At 26.9% G+C, this 20,163-nt stretch overlaps 1 protein-coding gene across 3 annotated transcripts in view; it reads left to right on the top strand.

Annotated features, from left to right (window-relative positions):
- Positions 1-20,163, top strand: part of LOC135922337 (bromodomain-containing protein 4A-like) — a 59,102-nt gene that overhangs the window by 9,644 nt on the left and 29,295 nt on the right. For 2 of the 3 annotated variants that reach the window (XM_065456722.1, XM_065456721.1), the window contains exons 6-10: positions 10,822-11,037; positions 11,293-11,382; positions 11,490-11,591; positions 11,718-11,846; positions 19,789-20,031. In XM_065456722.1, coding sequence (XP_065312794.1) covers positions 10,822-11,037; positions 11,293-11,382; positions 11,490-11,591; positions 11,718-11,846; positions 19,789-20,031 — 780 coding nt within the window. The remainder of the gene's footprint in view (positions 1-10,821; positions 11,038-11,292; positions 11,383-11,489; positions 11,592-11,717; positions 11,847-19,788; positions 20,032-20,163) is intronic. The other variant, XM_065456723.1, reaches the window with a different exon arrangement.

The following is a 20,163-nucleotide window of genomic DNA, read 5'->3' as shown; positions in this document are numbered from 1 at the left end:
AATTTCGTTTTGCGATAAATTATATGTACGCCCAGTAGCCGTTGATGGGCTAACTATTGTTAAAATATAATTTTTTGGTATGAAAAGGATATTTTGTGCAGCTGGATAAACAAAAGAATTTGCTGGTCCTTTAGGGTGAAAAAAATTAATTTTTACTTCATCTCTAATTACATTCACTTCTTAAATCCTAACCAATCGTTTTCATATGTACATGTTACATATCCTCTAATCTCATCGATTATCAGATCCTCAATCAAAGGATCTTCACGTGGATATATTGGCATTCGTTGCAGTCACCAAAATAACAGGTGGGTAACGGGGGATTGCAAATCATTCTGCCTATAACATCTCTATAAGTTGTTAATGTATCCTCACCATTTTTAGTCAATGTTGCTAATTCACAGAAATCATAAGTTTAATATTCTGGTGTATGCTACAAACGCATACACTATGTGTTCCGCTAGCCCCTGCTATACAATTTTTTGGTCTTAAGCCAGCAAATTTCGAAAATCCAATTGTTAAGTTTGAATTACTCGCCTTAAAATGATTATATAATTCTTTCAAATTATTAAGAACTAACCTTCTTTGAGAGTTCACTCGTTCCCCCTTTTCAATGATAGATAATCTTTTTTTCCTGGTAATACCCTACTAACTTCATCACTGCAAAAATTTTTTTTTTAGCAATATCAACTGTTTTTTGATTGAGATATTTTGCAGGCTTTCGATTTGGAGTTGAAAGAATCCCCCTTTCTTCTAAAATTATTTTGGAATTATATGCCATATGTTATGTAGCGTTGAATGTCGTTTTTATTTTATTTCCGCTCCAATTAGGAGGCAGAATGGTCAGCAATTGATATTTTTTATTTTTAGATAAATTGGGATATTGTAATTTCATGTTAGGGTAATTCCACACCAAATCGATAACTTTTCGGCCCGACCTTTTTAATTTCGATAAAATTTTGTATGCTGAGAGAATATCACTTGAAAGCATCAAATCCAAAATTTTAGCTTCCTAGTACTCATAGTTCCAGATATCAATAATCAAAAGTGCCAAAAATGACCTTTTTTCGAAAAATACGATTTTTTGAAATTGAGATAAGTTAAAAAATAATGATTTTTAAAATATAAGTTATATGTCATTTTGTAACTCTATTAAAGGCCTTTTATTAAACATTAAGGATTTTTTTGAAGTAATATTGTTGCGGTTTTTATTGACGTTATAAATTTTAAACATAAAAATTCCAGGTGTTTCGCTTTCCAAATTTTTTTGAATTTAATATTTTCTTATTCTCTAACCTTATATCTATTCATAAAAATTTTTTTTAACTTGGGACAGCCATGGGCTTTTTAGTTATTACGATTTAAAAAATCAAAAAATAAATATTTTAACAAAAATAGATGGCGCTCTTTTATAAAATAACGTATTTTGTTATAATAATTATTTTTTTAAACTTTTTTTCACTTTTAAACATAAATAATAAGATTTTCCACCATTACTATCAGGAAAAAATATTATATAGATCGTTTGATAGGCTTAACTTATTATTAGAGATCTGCAAAGTTAGGCCCGGCCCGGGCGGGCTTTCGTCTTAATTCTATTTAAAATAATCGGGTTCGGGCCGGGTCTAATATTTTGAAAAAAATTCGGGCCGGGTCGGGTCTTACCTTGGAAACTTCTTTAAATATATATAAATTTATCAATTTTATATTGAATTTTTTATGTAAAATAAAAATATTTGATTTTATTTATTGAAGAACGACATATAACATATGTCTTTTATTTTGAGTAATTATAATAATTAATTCCTATATTTAAATAAATTCGGGCCGGGTCGGTAAATTTTTTTAAAAAAAATTTCAAGTTCGGGTCGGGCCGGCAAAACTTTTTTAAAAAAAATCAGGGCTTGAAAAATTAGGCCCGAGTAGATCACTACTTATTATTATTATTTCTATATTGATAACTTGTAAAAATTAGTTTTTAAAATAAATGATTAAATTACCTAAAAAGTAGTTAAGATTCCGATATCTCATACAAGAAAATATAATAATTAATTGTTGAATGATAATAGCTAGTTTTCATGTACCTGCCCTAATATTAATTAGTTTTTATTTTACAATTTTGATATTAATTATTTTTCTTCTTAAAATTATTTATAATTTATAAACATAAATGCGTTAATCCTTTTAAAGAATCTAAACACTTTAATTATAAAAAGAACCAGCGCAAAGTCATGACGTGGATGACCCAATATCCAAACATTGAGGCGGAACATTATATTTGCGATAAATGCCGTAAAAAGTTATCACAAAAAATATCGAAAATATAAATTCTGATAGTGATGTAAATAATAGCACAGCATCAACATCAATAGATAAAATCATTATAACTTTAAATGAAATAGGAATCTCCTATTAAGAAAAAAAAAACTAACCGAAAAAAATTATCCAAAAAAGGGAGCAAAAATAACAAAAGCGATTACAGATATAATAATTAACAATCCAGATTGAATTAAATAGATTAGCCACAATTGATATCAGCATCATACGCGAGTTAGATAAATTTTTATCAATATTTAAAGAATTCTCGGATAATCTGAGTAGATTCTCGTCCCACAATAAATGAAGTTTGTCTATGGAAACAAAAATTAGTAAAATTTTGTTAACCTTCTGAACGTGATATAATAATAATCAAAACCTTAAAATACAGAACAAGATTTCTTTTAAAAGAAAGATTTATTATGCAGCCACTACATAAGGTAGGTTTAATTCTAGATCCGAATTTCAAAAGATTTAAGTTTTCAATAGAATATATAAAACAATCTTAAAAATGCTAAATGATGTAAAGTTGATATGCAAAAGTCAATGCCAACTACCATTTATAGCTTTCCTAACTTATCCTAAACTCATAAAAAACCTTATATTCTAAATGGTCAATACCAACTATCACTTTCCTAATTCATCCTACACTCATTAGAGAATTTCTAGATGATTCTGATGAAGCATCAACATCACCGATGAAGGCTGTGAGGATGAACTTAAAAAATTCATATAAGATAATAACAAAACAATATTTAAAGTTTTGGAAACAGGAATATTCATTTACTTTTTTGAGAAAATTATCGAGTAAAATTTTGTCAGCTGCAAGTTCGGCTTCTAGTGAAAGGTTATTTTCTGTAGCCAATCTCTTATTAGAGGAAAGGCGTACACAATTGAAATAAAAAAAGATGGATATTCTTCTTTTTCTAAATAAATTTCGATTTATAGATTATATTTATTTTTTGTTATTAATATGGATTATGAAATTAGAGAAATAAATAGAATGAATTCAAAAAAGTGTAAAAAAATTATAGCAATAGTTTTGAAAAATTTAAAAACACCGTAAATTTTCCGGCGTGACGGGCGTGAATCAAAATATTGCTTGTCGTGAGCGGGTGGGTCGGGTCGAAAATTTTTAGTGGTAAGCGTGAATAGGCGTGTATTTATTTAGGCCCGCGCCCACCTTTACTACCAATATCCGTAAACTTTTTAAAATTATTGTAGAAATAAAAAAATTAAATTAAATGCATAATTCAATTTTTAAAAAATATTTATTCCAAATTACATTTGGTTCAAAAGGGGGGGGGGTGAATATAAATATCGGATCGGTTTTGAACAGGGTTTCGAACCGTTTAGTATAACGGTTCGGTTCGTTCCGGTTTTTAGTTTAAAATTTTATAAAGGTTTTGTTCCATTTCGGCTTTTTAAAAAAAAATCATATCGGTTCGGTTCGGTTTATAATTTATAACGGTTCTTTTCGGTTTGTTCCGGTTTTTATAAATTTAATTAAAAAAAAAATTAATCATTAACGATGTATATATTAATTTTAGAGAAAAATCTTTTTAGTTTATAATTTCTTATTTAATTTATCCATGATAATCTAATAGATATTTTTATTAAATTTAGGAAATATAAATTAGACAAATTAGTTTTTTTTTATTTCATAAATAAATAAGATAAAAAGAAACATGCGTAAATACAATAATGAATAAAATAATATGTATACTATACTATTTAGGTTTAAAAAGAGAATTCGAACGGATAACTAAAATATTTTCTAATATTTCAGGATTTAATTTAGTTCTCTCCGCAGAGAGTATAAACTTAAGGCTTGAAAATGCTCTTTCTACGGAGACCTGCGTAGCTGGAACTGCTAGCACAGTTATAGCTAACTTATAAAGTTCTGGCATACTATTCTTTACATTTTCCCAATAATTCAAAAGATTAGTATCTTTTTCTAATCTCTCTATATTATCAAATAACCGAATTATATATTCTATTTCTATACATTTATTATAATTTTCGATGCCCTGAGAATTATTCTTATTAAGACTTTCATGCGACTTTAATAAATCTTCAAAATAATCATCTTTATCCTTCGAATACGAACACGTAGGCATAGTATTTAGAATTTCACTATTCTGATTATTTAGATTTTGTATCAAGTATCAAGTTTTACAAAGATGTTTTCTGGCGATATCTCTTTCTTCAAAAGTTAAAAATACATTATATCTAGGGTCGAGATAAATAGCAGAGCAAAAAACTTCATTTTTGAAATTTATTTCTCGTGCTTTCATTGTAGAAACTAAAAGTCTGGCAAATGGAGTGTCTACTTTACTCGTTTGCATGAGACATTTGATCCACGCAGCATAAAAATCGCCCATTGTCAATTGTTCAATTTGTAAATATTTTGTCAAAACATAAGCTGGATTTAAAGCTTTTAATATGTCACTAATTATTTTCCATTCATTCTCTGATAAACATTTTTCGTGGCGAAAGCTTTTTAACTCTAGTAATCTATCCAACATTAAATAGATAGAGTTCCATCTTGTGCAACAATCTATTAGTGGTTTTTTCAAATTTAATTTTGAGAGAATAGCCATTGTTGTCTGATTTCTTATTTTTTTGCAGATGTTTCTTGCTTTATTTATAATGTCAATTTCATTTGAATTTTTATTGCAATAATTAATTGCTAATTGAAATGTATGTGAAGCACATTTAATACCTATTAATATGGATCTGGCATTTGATGCAAGATTAATATTTTAAATATTAAAAGGTTCTTTATTTTCATCATGAATTATATCATTATTATTTAAATCATCATTATCTATATCATTATTATTTAAATCATCATTAATTAAATAATCGTTAAGGTCATCATCTTCTTCATCGTGTAGTATTAATAGTTTAATTAACTTAATCATATTTGCTGCATTATCGGTGGTTATTGTGTAAATCTGCTCAATTTTTATTTCATATTCTTTTAGAACATCTAGAATAATTTTTTTAAGATATTCTGATGTGTGTCGTTCTTTAATCACTTTCATGCATAGAGTCCTTAATTTTATTTTTCCGTTATTTATAAATTGAATATTGATCCCCAATATGGACCTATCATATCTAGTTGCTATATCTAATTTTTACGAAATAAGTTTTTGATATACTTCCTTTTATATATATTCCGAAAAATCTAACGCTTTTAATATTATTGCGTATATTTTCCGAATTGATAGTTAAATTTCCACCCAATCCTATAATTATTGGATCTATAATATTTCGAAATGCTTTGTCGTCAATTGATTTTATTAGCCTACCCTGAACTGTTATTAGCTCGGTGCAGGAGCGGATTAAAGTTTCTTTATTTATATTGATTTGTATTGTAGTAGTGTTGGACTTAAAAGCATCTTGGATTGTATTATACTGGTTTGCAGTTTTCGTTATTTGAATTTTTTTAATAGTCAAATTTTCTTTCTTTTTTTCTTAATAATTTGAATTCCCTATTGTGGAATCTTTCTAGACCTTACCACAATTTTCTATTTTACAAATAGATTGATTTTTTATGATATCTAATTTAAAATAGGAACGCACAGGATTTGACTTTTCCCGAACCATTTAATAGATAACTAAAAAGCTATATGATGATAGAATCTTTTATTATATAAATAGAATAAATAAAAAAGCTTAATAGAAACAATTTTACCTTCATTTTTATTTTTTTAAATAACTTGGATTATAGAATTTAAATGACAATAAATAAAATGGACAGCAATAAATATTTTAATGATATAATAATTTTTTATTTATAAAAATCATATTTTTTTTAAATTCAGAATTCTAATATTTATTATTAAAATAATATGTTAGTTAGCATTTACCATTATCATATATGCAAAATAAAAAAAAATATGATTAAAGAATGGCATTTGTAATGAATATTTTTCTAAATCTGTATTTTTAAATAATAAAAATCTTACTATAAATCTTCAGTTTAAATAAGTTAACTAACATTGCATTAAATTATTTTATACTTTTATTTATTTGTGTTTTATATTAAATAGACTTACATTTAAAAATAGGAATTACATTATGATGTTAAACTAAATATAACTAGTATAGTTTAATTCAAATTACCCACTCTGATATATTCTATATAAACTAAGATAAACTTTTTTTGAATATATCAATTAATAAGAAATTATTGTAAAACAATATTATATAAAAATTGGTCAGTACTTTATTTCTATTAGATTTTAATATAATATGACAGAATAGGTAATTTAAGTTAAACTATAGTATTTATATTTAGTTTAACATCAAAATGTAATTCTTATTTTTAATTCACTGTAAGTTTATTTAAATATAAAACACATTAATAAATAAATAAAAGTATAAAAATAATTTAATGCAATGTTAATTAACTTATTTTATTATTTAAAAATACAGATTTAGAAAAATATTCATTACAAATGCCATTCTTTAATCATATTTTTTTATTTTGCATATATGATAATGTTAAATGCTAACTAACATATTATAATAATAAATAATTTATAATATTAGAATTCTGAATTTAAAAAAACAATGATTATAAATAAAAAATTATTATATCATTAAAATATTGCTGACTTTTTTATTTATTGTCATTTAAATTCTATGATCCAAGTTTTTATAATGAGATAAAAAATAAACCATATTATAAAAATGAATGTAAAAGGTACTTGATTTCTATTAGATGTTATTTATTAATAATAGAATTATATAATTTTTTCCTAATTATTAGCAGGTATTATTCTAAAAGCTTATTTAATATCTTATATATAAATTTGTTAATTTAGCCAAGAATAATTATGTCTGATTTTAAGATATCTTATCTAATTAGCAGATAAATTGTCTAATCTCATATAAATTAAGTATTTAAAGAAAAAACAACAAACCTGGTATTATTTGATATATAATGTTGATAATATAAAAATATTTAATTTGATATATAATGTTGATAATATAGAAATATTTAATTTGAAAAGAAATCACCAATTTAAAAAATGCCCCCAAGGAAAACTAAAATTTTAAATTTAGGTTAATAATTTTAAATTAATTATTTTTAAAACCCTTTTGAACCGGTTTAAACCGGTTCAATATATTTATAATTCGGTTCGCTCTTTTAATATTTTCTTAATAACAGTTCGGTTAAGGTTACGGTTCAGAAAATCATAACGGTTCATTCCGGTTTTGCGGTTCGGTTCGAACCCCTGGTTTTGAACCAATATTGGATCCGTTCGATGAATAATATGTGGATCGGCATAACCCTAAAAATTACTAAAATAAATGAAAATTTGTTTTGCATGATTTTAAAATATTTAATTACCAAATAAAAAAATCTAGTATAAGTAACCTCGTTTTGATGTTACAAAGATTTTAAATAGAGGGATCATAAATACCCTACCTAATGATAGAAGGGTTAATTCCTATATGACGCACTTATTAATAATACCATACCCCAATCTTTTACTTATTTTCCCTTCATCTTTTCACCTTTCAAATTTCTATGAATCCAAATCATTTTTAAAACTTTTACCAGAGACTCCTAGTCTGCTTAGTATCAGAGATGGTATATTTACGAATTTTAATTGGGATTAATGTTATTAAATGGCTCGATTTGAGCCGATTTTTTAAAACGGCTAAATCAATATTTTAGTCAGAAAAATATTGCCTAAGGCCACTTCCAAACACGACGTTTTTTCAAAACGTTTTCCGAGGCACGTTTTTCGCAATATTTTTTACTTCCAAACAGCAACGATTTATATTTTACAGCTGATTTTTTAAAAATGAATCTTATAACTAGATATTTTATTATGAGACATTATAAAAAAAAATTAAAAGTAAGTATAATTTATAAAGAAAGAGATCTGTATATGATCTATATCAATTTAAATGAGAATTTAAATGATTCGCAATTCTTTCACTATCTTGGATTATCTAGGAATGTTTTCTATTATATACTTAACAAAATTGAAACTAAAATTATACATAAACAAACAAATGCAAAAACAACAATATCTCCTGAAAAGAGATTATTTGTTACTTTAAGGTAATAATTTGCCCTACTTTCTAAAGCTATAGAGTGTTCAGTTGAAAATGCTGATAAAATTATATCTACATTACTCTTTTACATAATATTATTATTGATTATGATAAAATAGAATATACACCTAATATTTTACCTATTACTGAAAATTTAGGGATCAGTAGATCTTTAAATGCTTCAAGTTCTAATTCAAGAGAAATTAGAGAATTATTTAAAGACTATTTTAATTCTTAAATATATGTTTAATTTAACATTTTATCATTATATATTAAATAAATAAATTACTTTTGTATGTGTATATAAATTTATAAATTACTTTTGTATGTGTATATAAATCACTTATGTATGTTTATATAAATCATTTATTTTAATTTAAACTTATAAAATAATACATAACTATTTAAACATCAACATTTTCTACTATAATATTATTTATATAATTATAAATAAGAGTTTGCACATTAATTTTCATGGCGTCCTTAACTTCATTTGGCACCTTCTTTACATTATAAACCAAAGACAGGCACCATAATCTATCTGGGTCATTATCAATTTCTAACATTTTGTCAAAATATCTTTCCATTGGGTCTTTTGTTACTCTAGCCATTTTTAAAGGTCTTACATTCTCTATATTATCTGTGATATTATTTAGTGTCTTTTTTGGTGTGGTGGAAGTAGTAAGAAATAATAGTGAATCATACCATTTCCATAGAGTGCTAGCTTTTGCAGCATCCCCTGAATGCACTTCTTCTCTCTTTCTCTTTTCCTTTAAATAAGAATCTCTCAAATTCTTCCATTTTAATTTACAGACATTTGGGGATGAATCAAGCCTGGTAAATAATAAAGGATAAAAAATAATTTTATTTAAATTTATAAAAATTCATATTCCATGCTTACTAATAAATAGTATCTAATTAAAAAGTCTGTTAATTAAAAATTATTATTATAAAATAGTCAATATTTTCAATATAAAGTCTTGTTCTACTTTTTAGCACATAAAGTCCATAGTTCATCTACTAATAATCTATTAGAATAATTATCATTAGATTGGTTCCATAAATCGTCATGATCTTCTACAAAATTTATCAATTCAGATACAAAATTTCCTCTAAAATCATTTCATTTATTGAATAAAAAAAATTACTTATTCATTTCAATTGTATCAGACGCCATTTAATCGTTAAAAAAATCAAGCTAGTTTGTTATTAAAATATTCGCAAAATCGTATGCATGATAAAATCGTTTGGTTTGGAAGCACACATCTATTAAGCTTAATTTGTTATTTATCGCTTTGAAAAAACGTCGTGTTTGGAAGTGGCCTAAGCCAAATTTTTGCTAATAAATATTCAAACCTTTGTAATCTGAAAAATCTTCAGACTTGCATAATATTTTTCTTGATAAAATATTGAGTTAGCCGTTTTAAAAAATCAGCTTAAATCGAGCCGTTTAACAAAACTAATTGGAATCAATTTCACTGAATTGACCTCTGACTTTTCCCAAATATTTACAAATTTTACTATATTCAATATTATATACACAGAATACCATCAACGTGCATAAATCCATGTCATTTACAATTCCTACTTCATACATAAATAATTTTATTTGCTAATAATCACCTCCCTCAATAACTCGAGTTTATATTTCTTACATTTTCACTGGTATATTGAACATATTTTTTAATTCAATCAGGTTTTGAAATAGTGTTTATTAGGCTTATTTATATTATTACAAGATCACAATTTTGATCTTTAGTAGTCCCATGTATCTTTTTTCATTATCGTGATTAAATTGCTTTTCATATTATTTTCCGTTCTCCCACAGCAATCATTCTGACTGACGTATCTAATTATTTGTTATATATATTAGATGAATTGAACCAAAACTTTCAAAAATGGTGCATTTCAATCGTTATGATTAATTCCAATTACCCTAAAATTAAGCATATTTTTATCATTAAAATTTTTTACATCCTTTTTAATGATGAATATTTAATTAATACATTATTATACTACAATATATTTGAATGCACTAATACCAAATGTTTGCATATATCAAAAAAACCTATACATATTTCAAAGCCCTGCATCTGACCAGCTCAGATTTTGTTCGCCCAACTTTAAGAAACTGGAAATTATTTTTTTTTATAATAATCACCAAATCTACCCACTCTAAAAAAATTCTCCCAAATCCACCTCACCTGACTCAACTTTGGGTGATTGAATCTCGAACTACCTCATATTCAGGGCTCTCTAGTTTCAAATTGAAGAATTATTTATTCGTATATCGAATAATATAAGTTTTCATATTTTTTACCATTCAATTCTGAATAGGTCTAATTATAGTACATATTGATATTGAAATATATCTATGTAAAATTAACTACTAAAATTAATCCTTTAAAATCAAACCTACAGAAACGCGGAATTAAACGCCAAGCAGACACTACTACGCCTAACGCCATAACCAATCTCGACGTACAGTTGAGTGATTCGACTGAGCCTAGCCTGAAAATTAATCAAATGATGTCCCATGACCTTTCAGAATCTGGTTCCATCAATTTTAACAATAGCCGGAGAGAGAGTGGGCGGCCTATTAAAAAGCCTACCAAAGATTTACCAGATTCTCAACAAGTTATTAAAAATCTTAAATGTTTTCTACAGACCGGGAGTATGGTATAAATATATTTCGTTCAATTGGATAATAACCCTGAATTTTGATTCACTTTATTTAGTGTTATTAAGCGGTTAATGGCAAAATTTAGTAATTTATTACTGAAATCTATAGACTTTGGCAATATTTTTCTAGCTAAAATATTGATTTAATCGTTTTTAAAAATAAGCTCAAATCGATCTGTTTACACTAATTTATTGCATATTTATTTTTAGCACTTGAAGAAAATAGACCGATTTTCATTACCTGTTCAAATGAAATATTGCACTGATTTAATCAAAGAACTCTTCTCAAAAAAACATCACGTAAGTTATAAAGATTGCTCAATTTTTTAACATTACATTAATATTATAATTAAATGTCACATTTTATTTATAATCATGTAATTTAGTTAATCATTTTATTTATTTAGGCATATGCCTGGCCGTTCTACACTCCCGTAAATGTTTTGGAGTTAAACCTACCAGATTATCACGACATAATTAAGAAACCCATGGACCTGGGGACTGTTAAAGTATTTTATAAATCACATAATTTATAAGATTTAATATAATTTTCCTAACCCTGATATTGATATCAATTTTATATTTTAATTTCCAATATTTGTTTTATTTTGCATACTCTAATAATTTTTCTTCAGAAACGTGTTGAAGCTAAGGAATACAAGAATCCGATCGATTTTGCCACCGAAGTTCGCTTGATATTCACGAATTGTTACAAATATAACCCTCCCGATCATGACGTCGTGGCCATGGCAAAAAAGTTGCAGGTATTTATTGCTTAATATTTGGCATTGTTATTTTTTTAAATTAAGTGAAAAATGTAAACGGTGCTCTTCCTCACTATACACACATTGTAAGAGGATTTTCGGCCGACTCCTTTCGATTTCAAGAAAAATTTGTATAATCGCTGCATATTAAGACCAAAAACGAAATGTTAGCTCTAACTTTTATATTTCCTAATTAATAGAGGTCAAAAGTGCAAAAATCAACCATATTTATCTTTCTTGCCAATCACATTTTGTAATATATTAGAAACTTCAATTTAAATAAATATATATTATTTATAATTAAGTGAAGGATGCTAACAAAGGTGAGGGGTATTAATTTTTTGGATGGCTATCTTATTTCTAGTCGAAATTTTTAAATTATTATTTGAAGGACTTCTTGCCCTTTGATTTTTATCATTTTAAAAGTAATAGCCCTAGGAATATTGCGCATACAAGTACATTCGGCTTGCCCAAAAACGGGTGGAGGGCTCATTTTTCCCCTATATAACTTGACTATATAAAATCTTAAACACATATATTCTTTTATTCTCAGCAGTTATATAAAATATATATCTTAAATAATTATCATACATCTATTCAAAATTTTGACTAAGGTCTATTTATAGTAAACGTGTTTATTTAAGCTTTGCTTTATTTAACGCTATCGAAATCACAGATGATTTTACAGATTAAAATGACACATTAAGCCTTAATATTTTTTATAACGCAAACGCAAGCAACGGAGCGTTATGATGTTAACTATGATAAAATTTAAAAAACATATGTTGCGATCAGATCCGATGATAAAAATTATGCGTTTTTATTATAAAAATAATAGTGGATTCGATAAAAAGGTGTATGATATTTCTGAAATATTATATAAAATATTTATTTATTTTAAAAATATTAACGCTATGAAAAATCAGCTATGCAACGCTTGTAACGCGTTTACTATAAATTCAGCATTATAAAAAAGAATTGGTTTTTGTATATTTTAGTATCGTCTGCCTTTTTATTAGGGTTGTGCTGATCCAAATATTTTTCACCGATGGATTTGATATTGGTTCAAAACCGATCCGATGCCGATCTGATATTTATATTGATTTTAACCACCCCCCTTTGAACCAAATATAATTAAGAAATCATTATATTTTACGCGATTTAATTTTTTATTTCTACAATAATAAAAAAAATTTGGTAGTATTAAATGAATTTTTCATTATTCCTCCCCGTGAAATTAGAATTTCGCATATAACGCATTTTGCAAAATTATCTTTGTCTTTTGTAAAATATTTCCATAATTCAGATACCATATTTAAAAAAATTCTTTTATTTATAGTATAAATAATAAATTTGGCGTTATTATTTAAAAAAAATTTCCTTTCTATTTTTATAAAAAAACTTTTAAAATACTATAAATATATTTTAAAAAATAAATAAAATTTAAGGGGCATTGTGCATTTGCATTGTTAAAAAAAAATATTTGGAAATATTATTTCAAAATAAATATACATAAAATAACAAAAAAAGAAAAGTAAAAAGATCGGATCATGTTTTACAGGTATCGGCCCAAGCCGATATTTTTGGGAAACGCTAAATATCGGTGCAGATCCGATCCGATATTTAATATCGGCACAGCCCTACTTTTTATTTTATTATTTTCGAAATATTCAATTTTAAAGATAAGTTTATAATATTAAATTAAATTTACATATATTTAAACAATAGGAAAGAATTTTATCATTTTTATCTGCGTACTAAGTTTTTATAGAACGGGGGGGGGCGTAGATCAACGCGCAAAATGAAGGAAAATGTATTGAAAAAATTAATCAGTTTACGTTTTTTAAAATAGTATTTAACGTCAATCCATTATTTGACCAATTTGCATGATGCCATTCGAAATGCATTATTTACGTTTGCAACATAGTCAAACACTCAATAATACAATTTATATTAATTTATTTTTTTCGAAAGTATGGGGTTTAAGTAATTTTTATCTCATTAGGACACTTTTATTGGCCTCGATAATTGTTAATTTTTCATAATCTATTTTTCTGAGAAGGACCATTTGTTTAGGGAATCTATATTTTAATTTAGAAAAGTATCCATTGTATTTTTTAAATTAAGACTATTCCAACCGTTTGAGCGTAAAATTTTAAGAGCTTTTTTGCAAAATAAATATGAATATCCTATAATGCAATTATCTCTTGGCACAGATAATTTGCAATTCTTCCTTACCAAAATGTCATAGAATTTAATATGTAATGTCTAAACAATGGGTCAGGCCACTTGATCATACAAATCTTGTTTGCTGACGCGAATATTTGTATTTAAATTGCTAAAAATGAAAAAATATTTTGTATTTATTAAGATTTCCAACGAATATATATACTTTTCTTTATTTTTTTTATAAATTGAATTTTAATTGCAAATTCATCATTTATTTAATTTAAATATTAAGCTTCGATACAATCTAATTTAAAAATTAACACCTTATTCATAATCTCATTTTATATATAAAATAAAGTATTTATGAAAGTGAAAGTGGTAATATTAATTTTTTGAAGATGATGACATAGAATTAGAAGAATATAATTTCAATCCACTTCCTCTTCGTAATGGCCATTTCCATGTTTTTTCCCCTAGCATTAAGGATTTTGGAGTGGGTTTTTTACAATCGGATGCCCTTCCCAAAATCAACCCCTTTAGGTGACTTTTACACCCCGTCGAGGGGACCGTGATCATATTCTAAACCTAGACCATAGGGAACCTTTCAAACTTTCATTGGCTACCAGACAACATTGTCATTCCCCTGCCGTGTTGATGCTGAAGGTAGGATTTTGGGAAAGATAGATTTCAATTCTATAAGTTATATTTATTCACTAAGCTATTGTGTTTATAAATTTTGGCAGAGAATCTGTAACACTAACAACATCCACATCCTCTACATGTGATTTAACAACTTATGATGTAAAGTATAAGTGTCTTTTTACCAACTCTCATGACCATATTTTTAAAATAGATGGGTATTATATAGAAAAATAATAATTTTATCATATGCTTTAGGATGTATTCCTCTTTACGTTAAAAGTAAATGAAATTATGGACAGTAAATATTCTATTCTTATATGCGGAGGAAGACGACTATTTTAGTTTTAAAAATTTATAAAATGTTAATAAAACTTTTGACAATGTAGAAATTAAATTATTAAAATAGTACATACTAAATCTATCGGCTGTCAGCCCGAGTTGTAAAAATATAATTGGTGGCTGATGGCACGCAACTTTTTAGCCTTCATCAACATTTGTAAATTTCCTCCAGAAGCCAAATACATTTCAATAGGACAAAAACGACGCAAAGGTATGTTCAATAATAAATGAGTTTTAAATGTAGAGATGATATAGCAATTTGTTTTTATGATGTCTTTAAAATTTTTGATTTTTCATTCCTGTATTATCGTTTGTTTGAAATGGTAACAAGTCAGCATAACATAATAATAATACTTAGTTACTTGCTAGAAACCATTTTTTAGAGATTTTAGTATCTGCTTGGTGTTTTTGGTATAAAAAAACTTCTTTAAATCTTGAAATTTTGATGAAATATCTTCTTTAATGATATAATCAGAAGTTAAGTGTTTTAACAAATTTCCCTTGCTGCTAAAAATTTTATAGCTAGGATGAATTTTACAAAACATAATAAATTATAATTTATGATAGATTTATATATAATATTTAAAATAAATATACTGTGAGGGCTTATTTGAATCATTATCTTCTGCAGCAGCCTTTTATAAGCAATATTTACTGAAAATTTGTTAGAATTTATTGAAATCGTTTTATTATCTCGTTTTAAATATAAAAGTTTAAAGAATTTCCATACAAATAATTTTTTATTATTTGCTGTTATAATATTAAAATTGTTTATGGATTTATTAAATGCAGTTGATTTTAGAAAAATGTAAAATTATAATTTTTGTATATATTGAAACAACCCCCATTGTAATTCAAAATTTTTATCCTGATTTTTATGATAATTTTTTAAAGTGGGAAAAGCCACCAACCTTAATCCACCTACCCCTTAAATCAAGGTCTTTAATTTCTAATTTTTTAACAACACTTATTATGGAAGTTAATTCAAATTTAAATTCCCTTAAAGCTTGGGAGAATCTTTTAACCTTTCCTTTTAAAGTCTTAATTAAACCTACAGATAAAAATAAAAAAACTATTTTACATGAATGTATAAAATATAAAATAGACCATTTTTATGATTTAGAAATGGAAAATTACGTTCCTGATGTAAGGGCAACATCTAATTTTACCCATAAATGTAAGATTATACAAAAAAAATAGACCAAGGGGACGTATGTGGAGCTCTTAAATTAGCCTCATCTTATGATAAATTGGCTCCATTTGATGAACATACTTTTACTTTACTAAAAGAATTGCACCCTCAGGCTTTTCCTGAAGATCTTCCCATCCCTATAAAATCTAATTTAATCGAAATAGATAAGGAAGAACTTATTAAAACAATTTTATCTTTTAATAAAAACTCTGCAGGGGGAATTGACGGTTTTCGCCCCTCTTATTTCCAATTTTTAATTAACCTTAAAAATCCTCATAAAGATACATTTGTAAATTCATTGGTAATACTTAAACAATGATTTACCCAGTCAAATTCACCAAATCCTTTTTGGCGCAAGATTAATTGCTTTTACTACTGATGGTGGAGTTCGGCCAATCGCAATAGGGTCTTTTTTTAGGAGACTATTAGCTAAGATAATCGTTGAGCGCATCAAACCTGATGCTTCAAAAATGTTCCAAACATATCAACTAGGCTTTGGTACTAAAGGGGGATGCGAAATAGCCGCTCACTCTCTTCGCATATATATCGAAGATCCTCCTCCAGACGCCGTAGTCTGTAAGCTTGATTTTAAAAATGCTTTTAATTCCTTATCCAGAAAAACTTTTTTAAACATTTTTTATGAAAAATTCCCAGTTTATGCAAGATTTATTGAACAGTCTTATGGCTGTAGAACCCCTCTCAAATTCGGAGAATATACAATTCCTTCTGACGAGGGTATTCAACAAGGAGACCCTTTGGGCCCTCTGATCTTTAGTTTAGGTATACATAACTTAGTTCATTGTCTAAAATCCTCTTTTAATTTAGATTTATACATATGGTATCTAGATGATGGTACCATTTGCGGACCTTCTAAAAATATTCTTGCAGCGATAGATTATATAGAGAAGAATTCTCTAAACATAGGCCTTACTCTAAATAAAGCTAAATCGAAAATATGTTTTTTAAATTCAAATACTCTCAAAGTCCAAGGGTTTAAAATCATCAAAAAAAGTGAAATTAATCTTCTAGGTTCACCTTTAAGCATTTTTTCCAACTGTGAGGTGTTCGTGGAAAAATTTTTCGAAGGCTTATCAGGACTCGAAACTATTTTAAACGAAATTCCTTCACACCAGAGCTTTTTTCTTTTAAAAAAATATTTATTTTTACCAAAGATAGTACATATTTTTAGATCTTCTTCCTTTTAATAATGAAATTATTAATCGTGTTCATGAATTTTTTAGAAGTTTATTAGAAAATATTTTAAATATTAAATTGGAAGATTTTAATTGGGGTTTCTCACAATTACCCTCGAAAATGGGTGGTTTAGATTTATATCCTTTAAACCTTCTATCTCTTTCCTCATTTTTGGCATCGCGTTTGATGAATAACGCCATGATATCTTCTTTTATCTCTCCTAAAGATAACCTTTTAAACTCAGCCTTGACAGCCTGGACATCTTTAGCTCCACCTGAAGCTGTCTTACCCACGATCTTAACACACCAATCTCTTTTCGAACCTTTAATTAAAAAATTTTTTAAAATAATCTCATCAAACCCCCCTTTGGAGTATATTCAACTATTACAGAATGCTGACTGTACTAGTGGCTATGAATGGTTGGAAGCATTACCAAGTCGTAACCTAGGTAACCTCTTATCAGATGAACAATTAAGAGTTGCCATAGGCCATCGACTTGGATGTAACATTGTTCAACCACATACATGCATCAAATGTAAAACATTAGTTGACTCCAAAGGGAGACATGGTCTATATAGTCAAGGCAGGCATGCAAGGCATGCAGCAATTAATTTAGCTATTAGCCGTTCTCTTACCAGGGCCCGAATACCAAACATCCTGGAGCCTACAAATTTATCGTTAGATGATGGCTTAAGACCAGATGGTTTAACTTCCGTGCCTTGGTCTTTAGGGAAATCCTTAATTTGGGACTTCACATGCGTATCTTCTTTCCCAAAAAATTTAAATTCTAATCCGGTTGATATAGCCGAGAAAAAAAAACAATGAAATATTCCAACAAATTATATTTTTACACCGATTGTCATCTCTTCCCTTGGACATATGCCAAGTGGAACTTTAAAGTTTTTAAAAAATATAGGAGATAAGATAAGAGCCCTTACATCAGAACCTAAAGAATCTTATTTCTTAAAACAAAACCTCCAAATCATAATTTTAAAATATAATTACACATGTTTTTTGGGAACTTGTAGTCCCACCTCGGTTTTTATATAATATTTTATTTTATATTATTTTAATTTAGTATTTTAACGCTATGTATTATTTTACACGAAAGGAAAAAATAAAGATAATTGATATTTGTAAAAAAAAAAAAAAAAAAAAATTTTTTGTATATTTGGATTTTCGTTTGATTGTATCTTAAAATGATATTAAAATAATTACGATGTTAAAATAGATGGAAAATAAGATTGTCCAATTATTACAATAAAAATGTATAAAATATGAAAATTATCTTTAAAAAAATTTATTGCCGAGCATAATTTGATATTTGAAAAACTTATGTTTTAATGGATTATCATTTTAAATATAATATTCTTTTTTTAATTTTTAAATGCGATTTATTTGAAATTTTGTTATATATTTGCTTTATTTTATTTTAAAAATATCGTTTATTAAGTAAAAAAATTGAAAAGTGGTATTATAAAAATCAACTTGCAAAAGTATTCTTTAAAATGATTTTTTTTCTTTAAAATTTGCTCATCCCTGTAGAATATTTATTATAGAAAGTTGAAAATATAGAACTGCCCAATAATCGTTATTTCTGAATCGGAAAATTTAGTGTAAAATTTAAAAGGGGAGTTTTTAAAGATCTTAAAATTTTCCGAAAATTATTCATACGAATCGCAAGAGTTCTTTAGGAACGATTTTCGGGATACAACTCATCCCCAAGTAGCCTATTTGATGAAGAAAAGTTTAAGAACGTGAAATATTATAGTTTCTGAATTCTTACACTATAATACAACCTCTGTGTATTTATTGCAAAAATACTTCAAAAAAATTTTAATCGGAAAATTGGGTCTCAGTCAAAAATGGTGGCCTTATTTTTATGACTTGATAGAAAAATTTATCAAACATTTAAAAGAAAGGGTTTTGCCATACCTCTGCGTTCATGGATACTATCGCATCAATCATAATAGTAGAAAATATTTTATACTATTCTAGGCTTCACCTCCAAGTTCAATAATATGAAATATAAGGACTCAGAACATGTTAATTATAATAAAAAAAATTTAAACCAATGTATTTTATACATATATATATGCAATAATGTTTTAAAGAATAAAACAATATTTCTCCCATTTTTACATATAAATATGATACCATCTTTAATTTTTTTTTGCATTTGGAAGTGATAAACAAGAAAGGTAAAAATGGTTGATTTTTGCACATTTGAACCCTATTATTATAGGAAATATAAAAGCTTATCAGCTAAAATTTAATTTTTGAGTTTTCTATAACATGTAACATTCATACAAATTTTATTGAAATAAAAAGGGGTGGGGTTGTGAGTTGTGTGTATGATTTGACATAGAATGACCTAATTGTAAATTATGATTTTTGTGGATACAGGACGTTTTCGAGATGCGTTATGCCAAGATACCAGAGGAGCCTGCTTTCAACGCAATGGACGCGGAGGATGGCTTTACCCCCAGCGTTTACTACAACATTAATCGAAGTGCTGGGAGCGCATCTCCTAGCTCGCCTCCGCGCTCACGTCCACGAACCCCATCACCTGCCTCTTCATCTACGTCATCATCTTCGAATTTCAGTGCAGCGGAGAAGCAAAAGCATCTGGCTGTCCTACAGGCACAGGTGTTATCCGTTTTGGCTTTATTCTCAGTTTTTTGCTGTTTAGCTAAAAAAATTAATTTTTGACATGCCAAATTTATAATGTTTTTAAAAAAGTAATATGCATTTTTTTCTAGAGGTAAAAAAACAAACGAA

This window comes from Gordionus sp. m RMFG-2023, chromosome 1 (assembly GCF_954871325.1).
Source record: "Gordionus sp. m RMFG-2023 chromosome 1, tfGorSpeb1-WG-v2, whole genome shotgun sequence".
NCBI classification, from domain to species: domain Eukaryota; kingdom Metazoa; phylum Nematomorpha; class Gordioida; order Chordodea; family Parachordodidae; genus Gordionus; species Gordionus sp. m RMFG-2023.
The sequence above is the reverse complement of the archived record's forward strand: the minus strand, read 5'-3'. Positions and strand labels throughout refer to the sequence as shown.